The sequence below is a fragment of the Musca vetustissima genome, unplaced genomic scaffold, assembly GCF_032173495.1.
Source record: "Musca vetustissima isolate MV318-11 ecotype Yass unplaced genomic scaffold, APGP_CSIRO_Mvet_v1 utg15341, whole genome shotgun sequence".
Classification (NCBI taxonomy): domain Eukaryota; kingdom Metazoa; phylum Arthropoda; class Insecta; order Diptera; family Muscidae; genus Musca; species Musca vetustissima.
In genome coordinates this window covers 179,927-202,740 of record NW_026880581.1, presented here as the reverse complement: position 1 = coordinate 202,740, position 22,814 = coordinate 179,927, and the positions used below count along the sequence as shown (strand labels likewise).

At 35.1% G+C, this 22,814-nt stretch overlaps 1 protein-coding gene across 1 annotated transcript in view; it reads right to left on the bottom strand.

Moving 5' to 3' along the window:
* Positions 1-545: 545 nt before the first annotated feature.
* Positions 546-22,814, bottom strand: part of LOC133326274 (acetyl-CoA carboxylase) — a 37,050-nt gene continuing 14,781 nt past the window's right edge. The window contains exons 3-15 of the mRNA XM_061534957.1: positions 20,559-20,686; positions 7,904-8,270; positions 7,462-7,750; positions 4,552-7,385; positions 4,218-4,489; positions 3,230-4,154; positions 2,983-3,153; positions 2,219-2,912; positions 1,963-2,156; positions 1,475-1,885; positions 1,065-1,412; positions 859-993; positions 546-788 (exon numbers count right to left, since the gene is read on the bottom strand). Of these exons, the coding sequence (XP_061390941.1) occupies positions 654-788; positions 859-993; positions 1,065-1,412; positions 1,475-1,885; positions 1,963-2,156; positions 2,219-2,912; positions 2,983-3,153; positions 3,230-4,154; positions 4,218-4,489; positions 4,552-7,385; positions 7,462-7,750; positions 7,904-8,270; positions 20,559-20,686 (6,903 nt within the window). The 3' untranslated portion in view covers positions 546-653. The remainder of the gene's footprint in view (positions 789-858; positions 994-1,064; positions 1,413-1,474; positions 1,886-1,962; positions 2,157-2,218; positions 2,913-2,982; positions 3,154-3,229; positions 4,155-4,217; positions 4,490-4,551; positions 7,386-7,461; positions 7,751-7,903; positions 8,271-20,558; positions 20,687-22,814) is intronic.

Genomic DNA, 22,814 nt, shown 5'->3' with positions numbered 1-22,814 from the left:
TTAAGGAAAAACAAAATCAAAAAATCAAGACAATGTGCGTCCGTTTTTTTAGTTAGAGATAGGTTAGATTATAGGTTTTAAACCAACACCGACGATGTGTGTGTTTGTGTAATAACCATCGTCTATTTTAAGTTATGTCGTCCCCCATCGTTTTTGTTTGTTTTTTTTTTTAATTTCTTTTAAAAACATTTTAATTATTTTTTTCTTCTTTAAATTCAAATTCACGTACAAAAAAAGAAAAATAACAAATGCATTAAAAAATAGAAATGTCTTAATTATTCGAAGAAAAGAATTAACAAAATATGAACATGTTGTTAATGTTCTCCTATATATCTTAAAGAATATTAACACAATATCATTTATACATAATAAGAGTCAATGAGTTGTGGATAAATGGATGGATGAGTGTTTTTTTTTTAGGTGAAATTGGTTTGCTCATGACAGATAAACAAACAACAAAGTGTTGAAAATAGTTGGTTTTGTCATTAGTTTTGCTATTCATCAAAGGATGTACTGGGTACTGGGTGTATGTGTGTGGTGAGGTGGGGTGGGGTTTAGAAGAAAAATCTATGGTCTTTAGCTTAGTATTTGTTGAACTGGTAGAAAAAATTCTGAGGTGGCATATTTGTCGTGTTGTTATTTGTTGAACTATATCATCCTTGAGTTCCGCTAGGTTGTTGTTCATTTAATTGTAATTGGGCTAAAGTGCGTACAACTACACCACGATTAACGGGTGAGAGATTTTGACATAGGCCAACAACAGCGTCTAGTGTAACATCGGGACAGTCCTAAAAAGATAAAAAAAATATTTTTTTAAATATATTTTTCTATTTTTAAGCTTGTTACACAAGTATTTACCTCAAGCATTTTCGTAATAGACGAAATAATGGCATCCTTGCGTACGGCATTAATATTGCCGGTAACAATAGAATCGGGTTTCAATTGCTCCAAATACCATTGAACCATTTCTTCGTTCTTTTCCCAAATGTAAGACTAACATGAGAAAAAATAATTCATCATAAGTATTTCAATTGTAATTAAATTATTTTCAATATACAACATACCTCCGTTGTACCCTTATCTTCGACCAACCAACGTCTCAACATCTGTTTAGCTTGACCTACACTCAAACCTTCTTGGGCTTGAATGATTTTCTTGATGAAAGCATCCTCAAGCAGTAGACGTCTTAGACGCCAGTATAGCCATGTGCGTGATTCACGCCATGGCACAATTTCATTAATGCAACCCTTCTCCAACATACGTTCGGGGGTGTCATGCAAATCGGCAAAGTGTACAGCAACGGTGTGGTATACATGAATCATGGCCTCAATACGTTCCTTTATTTTTTCATTAACTTGACTGGCCTTTAGCTTATCACCAGCAGCCAAAGCTTCGTCCATTTCTTTTTTCAACTAAAAAAATAATACATTTTGAAGACATTTTTTCAAAACTCCCTAAATTTATAGCTACTTACTGCAATGGTTGTGGGATCCAAACGATGTATCGTCTTGACTAGATCCTTTTCTTTGTACTTGATTTCCACAATACCCTCTGGTTCCAAAACACCAGCTCTAGCCTCTGGATCGGCATAGGATTCCATGTAACGGGGATTAATCAATGAGTCTAACACAGCCCAGGCACCACCACGCAACTCAGCATTGGGTGGCAAATAGATGAGTACAGGTTTCTTATATTCACGCAAGCCATCAACAATGTAGGCACCGAATTTAACAATTTGTTCGTACATATCCTTCATGCCACCGGAGAAGCCACGCCAATTGGCAAAAATAATCAAAGGTAATTCTTCACGATCGAAATCTTTAATGGCCTGAGCGGTTTTGTATGATGAATCGGGATACCAAACTTGACCGGCTTGTTGTAGAGTCTATGGGGGGAGGAGAAAGACAAGGGAATAAGTTAGATGACATGTTTGATGAGTAACATTTGTGTATCAAAACGCACCTTGGCTTCAGAATCTAAATTGGCGGGATCGGCAGGCATTTCAACTTCAACGGTACGTGTCTCAACGGCAATAACACCAACTGGAATGCCACCCAAACGAGCACGACCAGTAACCACAGTCTTGGCCCAGGGTGCCATAATTTCACTCCATGAATCGCGATCGAAGAAACCATTCTCCCATTCACTGGCATTGGCTAAGGAAAACACAAATTTTTATTGTATGTAAACAACAAAACAATAAAGCTCTTCAACTCACCAGGATTAACACGGCCAGCCAACATCCAACGTGGATCATACGGAGATTTTGTGGGCATAAAATCAACAGCTCTGCTTATTCTATCATTGGGTATAACAATTGGCAAATCACCACCCGTATAGGCTGGCATGTACGACAACCAATCCAATATCGTATAGACACCATCCAAATCCAATGCTTCGGTTTTATGTGACACACCATTGTTGTACATAATTTGAACACCACCCAATTGATTATTGGAAGCATAGACTTTACGACCCAACAACTTATTCAGAGCAGCATAACCCGTCAAAATAATATGGGAATTTTCAATTTGTATAACACGTTGACCCAAACGCACCAAATACGAACCAATACCAATGGTACGACAGGTTACCATGGAAATGGTAACAATTTCATCATAGGCCTGAGATGTTTCACCGGCAATTAAACCGGCATAACGTAAATTCTCAACTCCCAAACCATCATCTTTGCCAATGATGTCGGTAATTTTATATCTAGGTTCGCCTTCGTCTTCAATCAAAATGGCACGCACCGAATTCAAATGGGCCACCTTGCTATAATCTTCTGTGGTCAAGTATAAGTACTTGAAGCCCTTTTCAGGTTCTTCGGGATCTTCCCATGCTACACGGAACATGGATTTAACTTCTTCAGCCAGACCAATACGAGCACCACTGTTAACGGAAATGTAAATCTGAAAAAAGGGAAATATGAAATTATTTTCCATTTTGAAATATGGGAGGAAATCCCTTCCTACTACTCACCCTTGGAACTTTTCTTTCTCGGGCCAATTGTGAAGCCTTGTGGAAGACAATATCTTCTTGTATGCCAAAGGAACCAATGAAATAGGTCAAATCATTGGCAATGACAATCATTTCACGACCCTCTGGATATTCGGGAGTGGCCAAGATAATGCGCCAGGCTACCATACCACACTAGACGAAAGAAAGAAAAAGAAACATTATTATCTCACTGCAAACCGAGTAAACATTTTCTCAACAAAACACTCACAGTATTCTCTCCTGGCAAACGCTTCATTTCCACCAAATTATCACCCTCCAACACCAATTCAACACACTCAATCAATATCTTTTCTGGTATACGAACATCTACGGTCGGCCTAGCCTTGGAGAATTCCTTCCAATGACGTTCAGTCATTTGACGGAACATATCGGGAATGTCATAGACATATGTGGTGCCATTACTTTGAGCTTGGAAGCGTTTTTGTTGCAGGAAATCTTTGGTCATGTAGGGTGTGGAGATGGGCAGGCCATGTAGGGAACCCAGTTTATCACCATATGCCTTGAATTTAATTATACCCGTGAGAGGATCAGTCTGTTCGGTGTACATGGAAATGTCCAAGAAATAACCCGAATCATTGGCGATGCACAGACGAATGGCCTGTGTGGGTGCCTGAGGAGATTGACGAATCAACATTTTCAATTCAGCCTGCAAAACACGCAATTTCCACAGTCTGGGACCGTAGCGCATAATCATCTTAGTCACCGACTCTTCAATTTTGGCCGGATCCATAATAACAGTGGGCACGAAGTTCAAGAAAATGTGATTACAATCGGTACGCTTGGCATGGGGATGCGAGAATGCAACTTCCAATTCATCCATGGCTTCGAGCAGCACACGTTCACCCTCGTTTTGTAGATACTCGAATGAAGCCTCTTTGGTAATCAAATCGGAATGGCGAATAATGGAACGAATGAAGAAACGATAATCGGTCACCTCTTGACCCTGTGATACCTTTGCACGACCCAAATATAAATGCATTTTTTGATTGGCAGTTGGCAATGCTTCGAGATCGTAAGTTCTCATGCGATTCAATTCCAATTGGAAGGCGCAGGCAGGTTCTAGATGGCGATAGATGCGATCTTCTTCGAAGTTATCACGGGCACGATATGTGAAGAATTTGGGGAATTGGCGTCTATGGAAAACACAAACAAGAACACATTACAAAAAAGTCAATAAAAAAGCAACAACAACTTACTTCTTCAATGCAGCAAAGGTTATGCGGCGAATACGTCGTTGCAACAATTCTTCACGATGTAATTTACAATAGTTGCCGAAAATCTGGGCCATTTGGACATCATCCATATCACCGGTTTCGCGAACAGCCACACTAATAATATGTATGGGTTCAGTTGACTTGGCCTCTTCAGCAGCATTGGCTCGGGTAATGGGATCGGAGAGGGAGACATTAATTGAGGTACTTAAACGGCCATCAGACATGGAATCGACAGCATCAACGGCCTCCAAAACCTAAAAGACAAATTTGTTATAAACACAATTTTCCAACAAAACTCTTCTCTCTCCCAACTCACCTTGGCACTAACAAATGCAGGTGAAGCCAAATCCTCCAACAAATCCAAAATTTCATCAGAATACATTTCGAAATGTTCAAAGGAATCGAATGCCGACATGCAACCAGTACGCAAGAAGGTATTACTAACTGTCTCAGGTGCACCTTCAACGCCATCGTGAGACATGCGTGAATAAAGGCGATTTGGATGGGCAGTGGGCAGGAGGAATTGGAAGTGAACCAATGGCAAACCTCCAGACAATTCCAAGTGTTGTAAGCAAGTCAACTCATATGAGGTGTAGGCTCTGCGCACGTAGACTTCCAAGGCAGCGTTACATACCGCCCGATTGGTGTGATAGAAGAAATCGTGAAGAATATCAAAGATCGAGGTCTCCGAAAGGATAAGACGTTGCAAGTTCTCAGGATGGAAATCATGACCGTACATATCAACAGCCGAAAGGAATATCGACTCCATTTGATTGTGTCTAAGTTCATAGGCTGGTTGATGGGCGGCAATGAGCACCTGACGGGCACGTAAAGCAACGCGTGAATGTTCAGCACGATTCAACGAAGTCAATTCGTTTAAGGTATGAGCCAACTCATCTGTTAGACCTGGCTCATTGGCCCACAAATGATCGATCAGCAGGGTCACGAGCAAATTCTTCTTGGCCACTTGGGAATGTGAGAAAATTGTATTCACCACAGTTTCCATATCATCCTTATTCCGTTCTCTAACCAAGCCCACACATTTGTCATAGTGGCCATGTTGGAACTGTGATTCGACATCGTAGTATTGACGCAACAATTCATGGACAGCGGCCTTCATGCGACCGCGAATACCATTACGATAGCGTTGCACCAATTGTACGATACCCTGAGTGGTGAGGAAGAAATGATCACGGTCGGCCCTCTTTTGTAATGTGGCAGCATGGAAATCGATGACACTGGCAATTTGTTGCGAGGGGAATTGGGCCAACACACTGGTAATGTTTCTCTCATACAAAGTCATCAGCTTGCGGATCTTCTTCTCCACGGAAATTGGTATTCTGCCCGAAATGGAAGCAATCACCTCCTGCAATTCCAGCAAAGGCAAAGAGGGGTCTCTCAAACTTTGCATGAACTTTTCGATGACATCACGCAAACGTTGGGCATTATACGGCTCGGGTAGACAATAACCGGCCAAGGTATTTTCCAAAATAGTTTTGTATGTGTTATGGACACGGTTGAGTTTTTCGGGTACTGGAGGATTTTCAGGTTGTGGGAATTGTCCCTTGTAGGGTTGGGCTTTGGTAACCAGGGAGGGATCATCCAATTCCAAATGACCCAACATTGAGCCAGCATCTAGAACAGCACCAGGTCTACGTACAAAGGATACGGTACCAGCTTCCTGGGAAGTTAAAGTCATAACCATTTTCATAACTTCGATTTCGGCATAAGCCTGACCCTTGTTGACATGGGCACCATCTTCGACAAGTAAATTAACCAATTTACCAGCCGAGGGACTGCGCAACAATGAAGGATCATTTTCCTTTTCAAATACGCAAGTTTGGTTGCCAATAACAATGCGATAACGATCCACCTCCTCCTTCATGTAGGTGGTGAACGAAGCGCCATCAAATGATAGCAGCATACCACCATCAGATAGACGATGCACCTCCAATTCCTTAAAGGAATTGTTCATCAAAAGGAAATAGGTGTTGGCACCACTCTTGGCAGCCTGTACCTTATAGCGAATGCCGCCGTTGATGAGTTCCACATCGATGACATTGGTGAGGGTGTTGGCTGCTTGGATTTGACCCTTTTCAAGGGAGGTTTGGAAACTATTGAAAGCTTCGGTGATTTGCCTATCAGCGATGTGTAAAGCTCCACACATAACACCCAATAGAATGTCGGGTTTCTCCGATTGGACTCTTTCGGCAATCAAGGCATCCAACCAGGCGGTATCAATGGTGTTATCCAAAAAGCTATTGGTTTCCAATAAAGTAATCAGGTACTCCACCGTGGTACGGAAATCACCACGAATCGAAAGTTCTTTGAGGGCGATGACCAAATTTTCACGAGCCTGTTGACGATTTTCACCCCACGAGAAACAATGACCGAACTGAGAATCGGCAAACTCGTGAAGACCACCAGAAGCGGCAACACTGAAGTAACCCCAAACATTTTTACTGGAACGGAAATTCAATTCTTGTACGGTACCCGAACTTGGTTTGAAGCCTTCGTCAGGATTTTCAGATGTAATACGGGCAGCAATAACATGACCCGATGGGCGGGGTTTGTTTGGAGGATTCTCGAAATCAATAACAGATGTTCCCCAGGGTGATTCTCCATAGAGCAGACGGATGTCTTTCAGACGATACAGCGGTATACCCATTCCAATTTGCAATTGACAAGCGGGAAGATTGACATCTGCCACCATTTCGGTACATGGATGCTCTACTTGCAGACGAGGATTCAATTCCAAGAAGAAATATTTGCCTTCAGCATCGTACAAATATTCGACAGTACCAGCACTGACATAGCCCACCATTTTGGCTAAACGCACCGCGGCCTTTTCCATATCTTCGAAAATTTCCGGATGGGCAACAATGGCTGGAGCTTCTTCAATGATTTTCTGATGACGTCTCTGAATGGAACAATCACGACCGAAAAGACTGATGGCATTGCCATACTGATCGGCCAACAGCTGTACTTCTAAATGGCGGGCACCACGAGCCAATTTCATGACGAAAATTGGCGAGCCAGGAACTTCAGCTTGTACTTGACGGAAAAGGGCGGGGAATTCCTCGGCGGTGTCGACACGACGAATACCTTTGCCGCCACCACCTTCGGAGGCCTTAATCATGACAGGAAAGCCTAAAAAACAATTATGAATGCCAAAGTTAGCATGTGTTCCATGTGTTTCCCAATTTTGATTAATGTTAGTACATACCAATTTTGCTTACAGCTGCCAAACCCTGTTCCACATTACTAACGCAACCACGTGCAAATAAATCACTGGAGATTTTGATTTTCTTGCCACTGTATTGGGCTTTCAAATCCGAACCGGACCATGGCAAAGTGGGAATGTCTGCAGTTTGGGCCACAATCGATGAGGCAACCTTGTCACCCAAAGCCCACATGGCTCTTTCGGGGGGACCCAAAAAGATGAGATTTTCTTTATGCAACAATTCGGGTAATTTTGGATTTTCCGAGGCATGACCCCAACCAGCCCAAACAGCCTATAAGAGAGAAAAATGAAAGAGGAGAGAGAGAGAGAGAGAGTTAGTCAGCAACAATTGTCGTTTATTTCAATTCATTGGTTTTAATTAGTAAACAAATATCAGGCGATATTCCGTTTTGAAATTAATTAGCAAACATTCATCATCACTCACCTGTACTTGAGTACGTAAAGCAATGTCAACAATCAATTCCACATTGGCGTAATTGTTGTTATTCGAACCTCCGGGTACTGGGACGTAATGATCGGCCATTTTAATGTATTCAGCATTTGCCTTTAAATCTTCCGGTGTGACCATAACAACAAAGCGAATGGCCCGTTCATTTTTGAACATTTCATAGGACCAACGCCTAATCGAACGCATACACTTGACGGCAGCAATGCCATTGTTGGCAATTAGAATGCGATTGATGACACGAGTACCACCGAATTTCTTAACAAATTCTTCGGGTGTTGCAATGTGAAAATCACGATCCTGATAACGATCCTGGCCGAGTCCGGTGCCGCGAGACATACTCGGTCTGCAAGTAGAAGAGAGAAAGTTGATAAGGAATGGATTAGAATTGTTTAAAAAAAGAGAAAAAATAAGTTTATATTTTTAGGTGACAGTAAGACATGTGAACCCATATTTTTATACCCTCTACCATAGTATGGAGGGTATATTAATTTTGTCATTCCGTTTGTAACTCATCGAAATATTCATTTCCGACCTTATAAAGTATATATATTCTTGATCATGGTGAAATTCTAAGACGATCAAGGCATGTCCGTTGTCCGTTGCAATCACACAATTTGTTGTTGTTGGGTACCAAATTTCTTCACTAAAAATTATAAATATTGTCCCATTTTTTCAGGTAGCCCCCATATAAGGGCACCTCCAATTTTCGGTATTTTGAGGTTCTTGAACGCATTTTTCAACCGAATTCGGTGTAATTTGGTATTTTATAGTGGCGCATATGGTAACAAATCTGCCCACCAAAAATTATTAATATTATATTAGTTCCCATATAACCCCCTTCTTATATTAAAATAGTTAGCTGATTAGTTCCGTGTCTAGGGGTTGTCCTGTGTTCTACAGTAGAATAGGGGATAATCGTTACTCGAAATAGTTAATTTTACCCTACAAATTATGGAATTCTATGACGATTTAGCCATCGATTGTAATCATTCCGCTTTCTAAGAAAATCTTGATAAAAAAAACTCGAACCTGGCGATAATGAAATATACCGGCCACCATATAATTATACCTCCTGGTACTACCCTGGAAAGGGTAGTATTAGAGAGTCGGGAGTAGTTTGGTGTACATATAGGTTTACATAAATCGGTATGTAGCATTATCGGTATAGGTTCACTTTTTGGTACGTTCCCTAAAATTGTCTTCCAAAGAAATGTTCTTTACGGTTTTCTTAAGGAGAAACGGCATCATTATGGAATTGTTCTTTTTTTTAGCAAACGATGTTTATACAGACCTATTATTAAGTCCAATTGGAATATCAATATACGATTACCTCGACCTATCTCTCTACAAGATTAACATGTCCTTTAAGTCTTCTTTTTTTAACACAGATATTTTAACATATTTAAATATGTAAGTATGTAAACTTAAGAAACAAAAAAAAAAAAAAGAAAAAAACAGCATATTTAATTTATATATAATTAATACACTAAATTTTGCATGTTTGTTGTTACTATAAAGTCCATAGTCTTTTGTTAAAAGTCTCAATGAAATTCACACTTGGATTATTTAATATGGTTTCTTGGTTGTTTGCAACAACAACAAACCATAAAAAATAACGAAAATTTCCATTTCACATTGGAACGAAAGTTGAAAAAAATAAATATATAAATTCCGGTTTCATAGCAAAAGTATATAGCATGTAAATTAATTTCAGTATAAAAAATCACAAAATAATTACTAAAAATAACCTCGAATTCAATTCAAGTACAATGAACTGTCGTCACAAACATTGTGTAGATCAAACGATAGCGAATAATATTAATTAAAATTCTAATAAGACTTATAAATTGTGGAAGATTTTGTTGTTTTCATTGAACACGTAGTAGTATTTTTTTTAGCATAAAAGGGATTTTTATGTTGCATAATTTTATTTCTAAATTCATATACAATTTTTAAAGTCTTTGGATTATTATTGCAATATTAATTATTGAACAAATATATATATATATATATATATATATAATTTAAAAATTATAAGAAAATTCTATTGTTAAAATAACCTGTATTCAATTTAATCTAAAATGTATTTATTTTAGACATTTTATTTGTTTTTATTTAAAAAAAAAATACTTTGAAATATACGTCTATTAACCTAAAATAATTTAGATTTCTTAGATTCTTAACCTCAAAAGTTATTTATTTTAGACATTTTTATTTGTATTTATTAAAAAATGACTTTGAAATATAAGTGTATTAACCTAAAATAATTTAAATTTGTTTAATTTTTAATAATATGCAATGCTTGTTGCAATTACTGAAAAAAATAATGAAACATTTTTAAATGCCAATTTTTAATTTAATAAAACTGAAAACAATTAAAAAGTAAACATCTTGTTCAGACTTGTTGTTGGTAAATCATATCAATAAATAACAATACAGGGCTAAACCCAAATCAGATCTAATAATAAGATCAATAATCTTGATAATTTCTAAGCAAAGAAAAAAATAATAATAATAAAATAATCATCAAAAAGAATTACAAATAAATAAATAATAAACAAAAATGATAATATGAACGCAAAAAGTGATATTGCGCGGTTTTATCGCAAATCAATATTTTTATCAGATTACGCCATTCACGCTGTGATTTCGTGCCGAACAGAGAGACATAGCGATTATTACAAGAAATCCGAAAAATTATTATGCCTGCCTATTTTGCAATATCAAAATAAATGAATATCCCATCCCAAATGTTATTCCACCAAATAACCCGCCAACTCTACTGAAATATAGAAGAAATGTCAACATCTGAAATTCCTGCAATATTTAAAAAAAAAATAATCGAACAAATTTAGAGTGCGGGCGGGCGCTCCTATTTATATCTGAATCGACTACAATATTTCAATATTTAAATTGATTGAATTAAATGTCGTTCGGATAAATGTAGGGTCATCAGTGCATCATGATATCGGACTTATACCGAATTATATAAATTATCATTTTTATACCCTCCATTCGCTGAAATTTGGTACATAGGGTTCTTTTTGGGTACCAAATGTCTCTACTAAAATAATAAATATAGGTGCACTTTTTCTGATAGCCCCCATATAAGGGAACCGCACAATTTTCGATATTTTAGGGTATTTGAGCGTGCTTTTCAACTGAATTCGTGAAATTTGGTACATTGTTTTTTTTTCGAAATTACTAAGCAAACAATACTCGGTAAAATATGGAAAACATAAATATTTTTATTTTTTTTTCTCAGTTACAACAAAAATTTGTAACGATTAACAAAAGTCGGTGGAGTTGTAATTTTCGTACATAAAAACCATCGAATCGAAGAACAATAATAATTCATTATGTTATTAAACCATGTATTAATGCAGACAACGACAAAAACATCAACAAACCAAAAAAGAAATTACCACATACTATTGATTTTTTCAGCACTTTTTCCACACAAAGACACCTTTCTGAGTAAGAATACACCACAACAATAAAAACAAAAAATAATAACTAAATAATTTCCGCCTTTTTATTTGTGGCCAGTGGTCGGTCTACTCTCTCGTCACTTCTTGTCGTATTTGTATATACAATTTTGTACAATTGTCATAACTCTTATTACACTATTAAACGAAAAAGAAAATCAAACTATTATTTTGTCAATATTTTTCTTTATGAATAGCCGTTGCTTTCTTTTTTTTTTGTTTCTAATATTAACAGCCAAACAGGCCTAGTCGAACTGTGCCTGCCGGCTGGGTACTATTACAACTAATAGGGCCCCATCGCCACCAATCAACCATACCTTTTTTCACTGAAAAAACGAAAAGAAAACACGCGACGCACACATAATAGTCGGCAGCTCAATTTTATGTGCATATTACACACACACTTTACGAGTTGATTGTTGACAAAAAATCCAAATTATATCAGATAAAAAATTATATATTAACAAATTATCAAAATAATATTGAAGAGTGTAACACCATTCACAAATATACACGCTTTCTCTCTCTCTCTCTCTCTCTTTATATTATACAAGTGGGGCACACGTGTGTGTTTGTGTATTTTGTAGGTGTAAGAAAATAAAATTTAACTTTTATCACAAGTAAAACAATAAAAATTGAAATTGAACTAATCTTTTTTCTACGACATTTAATTAAAAGTAAAGAAATACAACTAAAACAACAAAATATAGAATAAGAGGAAGAACGAACACAAGAAAAAACAAAAACAAACAAAAATAAAATCATATGTTCGCTGCTGCTCTGTGAATATAGTAGAGTCTCTTATACATTATCATTCATACATATTGGGTGTTTTTTTCTTCCTATCACCATATGAACATCTATTGTCCACCAAACATACAGACAGACATAACAACAAATATAATAGAGAGATAGCCTTTGATGAACTGCCACCAAACCAATGAGACATGTAAAAACATATATGACAAAAATAACAATAGTATGAAAAATCGAAAAAAAAACAAAATAAAATATTAAAAATAATATACAGTAAAGTCCACTAAATAATATTTTGAGGTTTAATGTAAGGGTTAATTTAAAATCATATTAAAAAAGTGTTTTTATTTCTTGGTTTTGATTTGCTGTACGATAATAGATCAACAATTTCGTAACCAAATAAAATACAACCAAACTTTGAAGATATACATGTAACAAATTCCCAAAGTATTTTGTATATCTAAAAAATGACGTTCCTAAAGTCGTTGAAGATCTTTTGTAAGATTCTTTATATAGATTTGTTTCCTTTATTTTTGCGCAACTCTACAGATAGGGTCTATATTACAGATCTTATATTGATGAAACTTGTTTCCCCTAAGAAATTTGTTTCCACTAAAACAATATATTTCACACTTTAGTAAAGTTTTTTTTATGAAAGCTCAACATGTGTTCTATAAATACTTTGAATGGATGGATTTACTGTAAGTCCATAAAGACCCGCCTAACGGACCCTGAGCATTTTCTTGATGTAGAATTCTTTCTATAGGCTTTTTAGAGGTCCTGATTTATTTCTATAAAAATCGTTAACCAACAAACACACTATGCCTAATTAATGACCGACATATGTCAATTTCGAACCCAATATTTTTTGTTTTGTGTCTAAATTCGTTCTTTCAGGAGCTATAATTATATGGGGTAGATGCCTAAATGCTGGCCGATATATTTTTCATTATCGTTAGGTTTTAGTTTTTTATCACGATTTCCTTAGAAAGCGGAATGATTACAACCGATGGCTAAATCGTCTTAGAATTCCATAATTTGTAGGGTAAAACTGAATATTTCGTTTCTCGTCCCCTCTCTGTCCCCTATACTATGGGGAATACGCTTATATGGGGACAACCCCTACACGCGGAACTAATCAGCTAACTATTTTAATATAAGAAGGGGGTTATATGGGAACTACCCCTAAAAGGTGGCGAATATTAATAATTTTTGGTAGGAAGATTTGTTACCATATGCGACTACACAAAATACCAAATTACAGCGAATTCGGTTGAAAAACGGGCTCAAGAACCTTAAAATATCGAAAATTGAGGGTGCCCTTACATGGGGGCTACTCCAAAAAATGGATATATATTTACACCTATAGAAGAAAGGGAGCATGATATTTGTTTACATAAAAACAGCCTAGTTTAAAAAAATAACCTTTATTTCGACAGCTAAAGATACCTCTTGAACTGCCTGTGTGTAGTGGCTCTGATGGCGAATTTGTTATGTTAATTTTTACTTAATATATATTAAAATTTCGCTATAGTTTCCATAGTGTCCCATATATTTTAATTTTTATTACAAGTTTCTTTCTTAGGCTCTTCTTGAAAAATAAAAAAAAATTGTCATTAATTTCAATTGTGTTTTTGTTTTATGCTGAGGCACTCTAATGTTCACAAAAGAAACTATTATTTTATCATATTCTTCTTTGCCATATGTACCAACACTGTGTATGACGTTGTATGATATGGATGGAAATTACTCTCCCTGTTTGTTGCTTTTATTTCTGAATAAATTCCATAAAAAAAGAATCAAAAAATAAAGTAGTAAAAATAATAATTTATTTAACAACAATGTAATTATATTGTTTCATTATTATTTTTTATAAAAAAGAACTATTACATTGGCATTGACAACAACAAACAAACAGGTACTCATTTCCAATTGACAACTGGCGGCATCATTATCAGCTGATGCCAATGTTCTCTTTATCTTCTTACACACAGCTGACGAGAGAGCCAAAGGTACAAAATCAATTCAAAAATCAATATGAATATACAAAAGAAAATCAAGTAATTGCAGAACAATTATTTATTACACTAATTGCAATATTAATTATTTAGTATACATATTATGTGTCTAGATAACATACAATACAATAAAATACATACTGTTTATATGTATAATTGAGAAAAATATCCATGGTTAACTTGAAATGTGGTTAATTTGACAGTACACTACACACTATACTAATAACTTCAAAGTCGCTTCACTTTTTTTTGCCGGCAGTTGTCATTGTTATTCGCGAGGCAAAATAAAACAAAAAAGAACAAGAGCCTACATTTGCTTTGGTGTTGGCTATTAACACTCTTTCTCCGCAAACTGGAGTGGGGTACATTTAATTGACGAAGGCATACATTTTGCTTTATTTATACTGTGTGTAGGTGGAATATGTTATACACGTTTTATATTTTAGTACATTTTTAGTTAACAATTGATTGTTTTTTTTTTTTATTCTAACAGAATGAAGTTTGAGGTATTTGGCTTGAGGTATTAATTTTCAATTCATGGATGTAGATTAAGGATTTTCATAGAAGCTTTTCAGCCTTCAGCTTGGTTACACATCAAATGTTCGTTTCAGAAAAATTTCATTCGATTTATGTCGTGGTGCTCACTTTGCATTCTAAGATAAAGTTTGTTATTAACGTTGTAGCTATAGATTCACTCCTTCTTATGGTAGCTTTCGGAAAAAACAACAATTCGAAAACTTCTACATCTAAAATAAATATGATATATTTAGTAAATTACATACGAAAATCAAGGTATTTATCGAAAATCAACTATAACCTCTACCATGGTATTTATTTTTCTTAATTGCACATCAAAATTTGCATTTTTATTCAATTAACTAACTATAACCTTACTATGAAATGAAATATTTTTGACCCATCTTGTGGTTCAATTAAGCGTGGAAACCAATTAACCGTAGGTTCAATTAACCGAAAAATACTGTATAATAAATTTGTCTTTCTGCTTGGTACCCCTAGAAATCGCGTTCGGAGACCTCATTAAAGTATAAACATTATAGATCAGAATTAAATCCTTTATCAATTGGGGCGGACATGTCCGCCGGTCTTAAGATAAAGTATTCAAAATTTAACAAGTGAAAAAGCGTTGAGTTCGGCCTTGCCGAACTTCGAATACCCTCCACCATATGTATACTGACAAATACTTGAAATGAAAATATAGGGATCATAACAAAAAGTGAACCCAATATTTTTGTTTTGTGTCTCAATTCTTTCCTTCAGGAGGTATAATTATATGGGGGAGATGCCTAAATGCTAGCCGATATATTTAATTATCGTCAAGTTCGAGTTTTTTATCACGATTTCCTTAGAAAGCGGAATTATTAAAACCGACTATTTCGAGTAACGACTATCACCTATATGGGGACAACCTCCACACACGGAGCTAATCAGGACTATTTTAATATAAGAAGGAGTTATATGGAAACTACCCTAAAAGGGAGGCGAATATTTATAATTTAGGAAGATTTATTGTCATATGCGTCTACAAAATACTAAATTTTAGCGAAACGCGCTCAAGAACCCCAAACCCGAACCCGAACCGTTATATGGGGGCTACAACAAAAAGTGTACCGATATTTATAATTTTTAGTGGAGACATTTGGTACCCAAAGAGAACCCAATCTACCAAATTTCAGCGACATCGGTTGAAAAACGCGCTCAAGAACCCCATATCATGGTGGAGGGTACAAAAATACATTGCTACTCCTCTTAGAATTTACGACATTGAATATTGGAGGTATTGTTCACGTTTGGTTATCCACCGCCATATTTATTGAAAATTTTAGCCGTATTTTCTAAACCAAGTGGCATTCTAATTTCATGGAAGACGGTTTTAAGGTATTTTGACGGTTCTAGTCAAATTTTTCAAGTGAAATAACTATAGGTAGGTATTTCGGTAAAAAATTTTCCTTTTGAAACTTTTTTTATTTAATTTAGATTTCATGTATTTTTATTGGTAAGCTGCTTGGTTTAAGAATTGGACAATGTGAACCCGACTTAATGTAAATTTCCATAACTTTCTCTTACAACCACTGCTCCTCACATATCGTTCGTTCTTCGTATAGGTGATAAATATAATTAAAAAAGCTCCGTTAATATTTGTCAGCAACAAATATCGAACTTAACCTTTATAACTTTAAATTAATTAAACCGAGGAAACAATATTTAAGTTGTTGTTTTTTTTTAATTATTCACAGTATTTGCGGTGATTTTCAACACTTGTTTACCTCCTAAACATTTTACACTCTCATCATCATCACAACAATAAATACGGAATACAAACTGATGACGTACAAATATAAAAACAACAACAGAAAGCAAATTGTTAAAATATTTAAGAAACTATAGCCAAAAGTCAACAACAAACAGACAAACAGGTCTTTATATATTGCGGCGAGCGTTTAGGCCAATGTCATGCCACTACGTTGAAATGTTGAATATTGAACTTTTTTGGTTTTGGTTTTTTGCTATTTTTCCAAAATTGTTAAAACTGTTATAAGGTCGTAGTAATGTCATTGTTATTATATGTATATGGTTATTTGTATTTTTATGTATAAAAATATGTGTTATGGGTCAATTTAATTACTTGAGAGTTGGTGTTGAGCCCGTGGTGGTGGTATTCGGTGTCAAATAGGTTTTATTGGAATTTTGATCGACATTATTATTTTCCGTAGAACCGGGAGCGGCGCATTGTTGCTGTTGTTCGGTATTACAATTATCGGCCATAGATACATTGACATCGGGCGGTGTTGATGTTCCATTGTTGGTGGTGGCGGTTGCATTTGTTGCAGCCGTTGTCCCGGCCGCATTTGCATCTGGCTGTTGGTCAAGAACAAAACGTTTGCTAGCACGTCGCTTCAACATTATGTTCAGCAGTAGTACAAAAACTACCAAAAGCATACAAATCAGGACAAACACTTTATATATATTTTTTTCGGTTATTGTCGTTTACGATTACACGAATTTTGCATTCGGAATATTAGTTTTTTTTTCGTTTAAATATAATTTTATGAGCTTTTTTTTGCTTCTATAACATGTAAAAGAAAACACACAGAAAAACAACAAAATTTAGTTAACACACAAACAATAATTTTACGCGTATGATTTCAAAAACAACACAAAAAATACACGAAATTTTTAATCGACACAAAACGAAAAATAAATAAATTTAATATCTTTTAAAGCTCACTACAACACAGCAAAACGCCGTCTAAAAAACCAAAAACAAAATAACCCGCTAAGACGTTGTAATACCAGCAAAATTCGAAATACTACTAAGCCGAACAAACAGCAGAATAGGGGAAACAACGTTAATACAAGACACAAATAAAACAACCAAGCAACGGTGATGATGACTCCCTCTTCTGTTGGGCAGTTAGGCAGGCAAACCGAATCGGCTGTTTCTCTCAAGCAGCAGCAGACAGCAGTAGTCGTAGACAAGAAGAAAAATACAACAACCAAAAGAGGTTTTGCGCATTGAGAGAAAGTTTTAGTTGACCAAGTTAACAATCAAATCGAATAAAAAAGCCCCCAATGTGTTGAAGCCACATTTTAGGCCGACACAACAATCTGAGGCCATTGTTTACATGTTTTAAATATTGATGCTGTGGACTTTGAAGTTTGTTTAACCACAACAATAAAGTAAATAAAAATTTGGAAAAAAAACCTGTCTCTTTTCGACGAGCAATAATTAATTGTCAATTGCATTTAGAGATGACGTAGCAACAGTGTATCTCCTCCTTTTAAATGAGCACAAAATAAATCGGCGAGCGGAAATTTTCATTCATAGTTTTTTCTTCTTTTTGTTTACATTGATAGATATTTGGTCTATATATATATATTTTGCAAAATAATTATCTGTTGCACATGTTGGTAATAATATTAAAGTGCTGATAAAAATATCAAAACCAAATACAACTATTTTGGTACAGAAAAATGGTCACCTACTATTTGTACTAAAAGACTACTAAAAAAGTCTAGCACCTATACGAAACATTAAATAGATACTTCTTTGTAGAATATACGAATTAAGACCTACGTTCTTTAAATTACCAAATACTTAAAATAAATATATTTTAATAATAACAAGTGAAAAACCGTTAAGTTCGGCCGGGCCGAACTTTGGATAACCTCCACCACCATAGGTATACTGACAGATACTTGAAATGAAAATATAGGGAACATACCAAAAAGTGAACCTATACCGTTAATTCTACAAACCGATTTATGTAAACCATTATGTACACTTTCAGCACAAATTTCAGCAATTTTTAATGAAACCCCCAAAGGACTGATGCTATTAACACATCTTAGAATATACAATTCTCAAACTATGTACTGCAATTTAGATTACAAAGTTAGATTACGTAGAGTAGGAATTATCGAATATTTGGGGTTATAATTATATAAGGGCTATGAATAATTAATGGCAGACATATGTTTCGAACCCAATATTTTTTATTTTGTGTCTCATGCTGGCCGATATATTTCATTGCCATCAGTCAGGTTCGAGTTTTTTATCACGATTTCCTTAGAAAGGGGAATGATTACAACCGATGGCTAAATCGTTTAAGAATTTCATAATTTGTGGGGTAAAACTGACTATTTCGGGTAACGACTATCCCCTATACTATGGTAGAATACACCTATTTGGAGACAACCCCTACACAAGGAACTAATCAGCTAACTATTTTAATATAAGAAGGTTATATGGGATCTACCCTTAAAAGGGGGCGAATATTAATAATTGTTGGTAGGAAGATTTGTTGCCATATGCGTATACAAAATACCATATTGCAGCGAATTCGGTTGATAACCGCGTTCGAGAAACCGAAATATCGAAAATTGGGGCCGCCCTTATATGGAGGCTACCCAAAAAATGTGCCTATATTTATAATTGTTAGTAAAGAAATTTGGTACCCAATAAGAACCCATTGTACCAAATTACAGCAAAATATATCTTAAATTAGGGGGTACCGTTATATGGGGGCTACCAGAAAAAGTGGACCGATAATTTGTAGTAGAGACATTTGTTACCTATTAAGAAACCATTGTACCAAATTTCAGCGAATTCGGTTGAAAAACACGCTACCGAAAATTGAACCGCAAACTATATCATTTTCCATGGAGACATTTGGTACCCCAAAATAACCCAATGTACCAAATTCAGAGAATTCGGTTGAAAAGCGCGCTTATATGGGGCCGAAAAACTGAAACTATATTTATCATTTTCCATGGAGACATTTGGTACCCCAAAATAACCCAATGTACCAAATTCACACAGCAGAATTCGGCTATATGAAACAGCGCGCGTTATCTGGGTTAAGTTATTTACCGTCGTACAGGTCAACGCATAAACTGACCAAGGTCAACATGAACTTATATAAGATACGATTTTGAAAATTCTGTTCTGTTATATTTATAAATGTCCACATTGGGGCTATGCCGCCTTTTTTGTGCTAGGCTATGATCTTTCCCAACAGCCCTCGTAGCTCACATCCAACTAGTATACCATCCAGCCTAGCTACCTTTTATACAAATTTCTATATCAAATTCGTTAGTTTATGATGTCATACTTTGTCATAGTACAATAAAATTACTTTTTTTAAGATTACATTTAATTAGTTTAAAAAATTCATTTATTTTTCTTTCATTTTCGTACTAAAATTTGTATTGTCAAACCTACAATCATCATTTATTTAAGTACTATGTTGCGCAGCACTGACATTATTTGATTGTGGTATAGGTGAGAGCCGGTATGAGTACGAGAGAATAGTTTATTGTTTATGGGATTTACCCCAAAAAACAAAAACAACAACAGCGGTGGATAATGTGAGAAAGAATGAGCGAGGAAAAAAACTATGTATACAAACCATACATCGTATGATGTTTGTTTACGTTTGCGTTGGATGAGGTGTTTTTTGTTTGAGGGTCTATTTGTGGGTCGGTCGGTCGGACGATGTTCGGAAGATTATTATAGTTGGCTTTCAAATGTTGTTTTATGATTTTTATTTTTTAATAAGAGTACTCGAAACATACTCTTCTCCGATTCTATCAGTAAATGGAATAAAAGAGAATCTGTCTGAAGAGATTAGCAAAAACACAAGTCTCGATTCGGTCTGGGATGGAAAATAATGACGTTATCTGGTTGGCAATGTTTTGTTATGATTGTGGTGGTGGGGGACAGGCAGACTACGAAGCAACACATGGCATGCTTTCTGCCGGTGGTTGTGATCACCTGTTTATTTTATTATTTCAATATAATATCTAAGGTGACCAGATAAATATTTTGTTTTTGTTTTATTGACTTACCTCAAACGTTTACGTTTCTCCATTAAATCACCATTCATGCGTTGACTGTCATTTTGCATTTTCTGGGGGAATTCATCGCCAGATTCTCCAGCTTCATGGCCATTGGTAACATCATTTTCGTCACCGACCTAAAATAAAAAAAAAATAGAAATGGAATTAGAATTGTATTTATGTAAAAAAATAATATTTTTCAATCTTATTCAAATATATTTATAATTATAATTGTTTATTTCAGAAATTATATTAACCATTACCCTAGCAATGTTTATATTTATTAATGTTATATTGAAAAAAAAAATGCAGAAACATACCTCTTCTACTTTATGGCCATTAAAAATTTTCTGAAACAGGCCGCCCTGTAATACAATATTTGGAAATTACTTGAAGTGTCAATAATGTATTGTACATATGTATGTATATAAATAGTAGGGATTATTTTTGACGGAAAAAATACTATGCGAATGGATATACAGTACATTTATAAGACGACACTGTATATAATTTATGTATATATATACCTAGATCTACTTAACACATGTTATATAATCATTGTCTTTGAATTTTATATTATATTTGAATATTAAAAAGCCCTAAGGTTTCATATATACGATCACTTCAGGATTAGATATGTTATTTCCAAGTGGGATGGTAGGTAGTGGAACTAATTATTGTCGTTGTGTAGAAGAGGAGACAAAATAATGTTGGTAATACATTTGGTGCAGAAAAAGGGTCACCTACTATTTGTATTAAAAATGTCCTATATTCGTAAAAGACTACAAAAAAAGTGTCTAACACCTATACGAAACATTAACAGCCTGTATATACGAATTCGAGTGACTTACGACCAAACCTTTATTTATGTTTATAAATTTTTTCTGATTCAAAAAAAAAATAAATTACATATTTTTCAAAACCAAGGAGTTTGGTCGTAAGTCACTCGAATTCGTTCGTTTGGAATTTTACAAAAACAGGCTGTAAATATATACTACTCTGTCGAATATGCGAATTAAGGTCTACGTTCTTTAAATTATAAAATACTAATAACAAAAATATATTTTATTAATATTTATTTATTTTTTTTTTTTTGTAGAAGATCAGTAAAAGGGATTTTCGATAGAAAACCTTTCAAAAAAACGTAAATAGTGAATATCCGTAAAAGTTCTGCGTCAGGACTACTTTTTGTGCAAACTTTTATGGGACAAGTTAGTAATGTAGACCCGTGCACATCGTATAAGAGAGTCGGAGTTGGGTGATATTGATCTGGACAACGTTTATATTATATTTAGAAAGACGGGCCAAGTAACGAAACCATCGTTTTATTACGGAAAAGGTGATTACACCAATTGGCCACAGATATTTTGCGATTTGTCTTCATTTACCGCATAGTAAAAAAAATAAGCCTACACCAACAGGACAATTGGAGGACAATTTTCAGAGAAAATATATTGTCTTCCTACCAGCAGTTGTAAATATTGGTTCAAATTTTTTACACATAATTTTCGATATGTTTAAGATTTCAAAATATTTTTTTTAAACAAAATTGAATCTAACTTGATGTTTTGAGTTCTCATTTGGTGGAAATGAGTCCATTTACTTTTCCCTAGCGCTGGATTGCAATAACGAAAAGATGCGAATTTTAAATTCTGAGACAATAGAACAATTGCAAAAATCTCGCATGCTAAGATACCCAAGTTGCGCCTTGTCCCGAAAGAACTCAAACAGTTGAACTGTCATAAGAACAAACCGAAAAGACTTTGAAAAAAACTTTCGGACTTGAACGAATTGTTCAAAGTCGATCTTAATTACAATTACACGGAAAGGAAAGCCGTGAGGCAGCAGTTATTAGAAGAAATGCATGCTAATTTGACTCGTACACAAGATTTTGGGACTAAAATAATCCCTTATCTTGCTTTTTGCGGAATAAAAAATGTAATTTATTAAAGGAGGCGGATGAAAATGCGACCTTATTTGGCATACGAACTGGATGTTGCCTATGCGAAGGCTCGATCAAACTAAAGTCAATCTCTTACATGGCTATTTCATTAATGAGTTATTATCCCGAACTGAGCATAGTCTAAAGGCTAAAAGAAAAGTAGAAACATATATATATTAATGATGATATCGAATATGAATTTTACGCAAGCAACTAACCTTTTTCAAAAACATGATATGTTGTCAATAAAATTATGGCGAAACCGATCATTTACTATTTTTATAAAAAAATATTTCTTTCAAAAATTATAAATATCGGTGCTA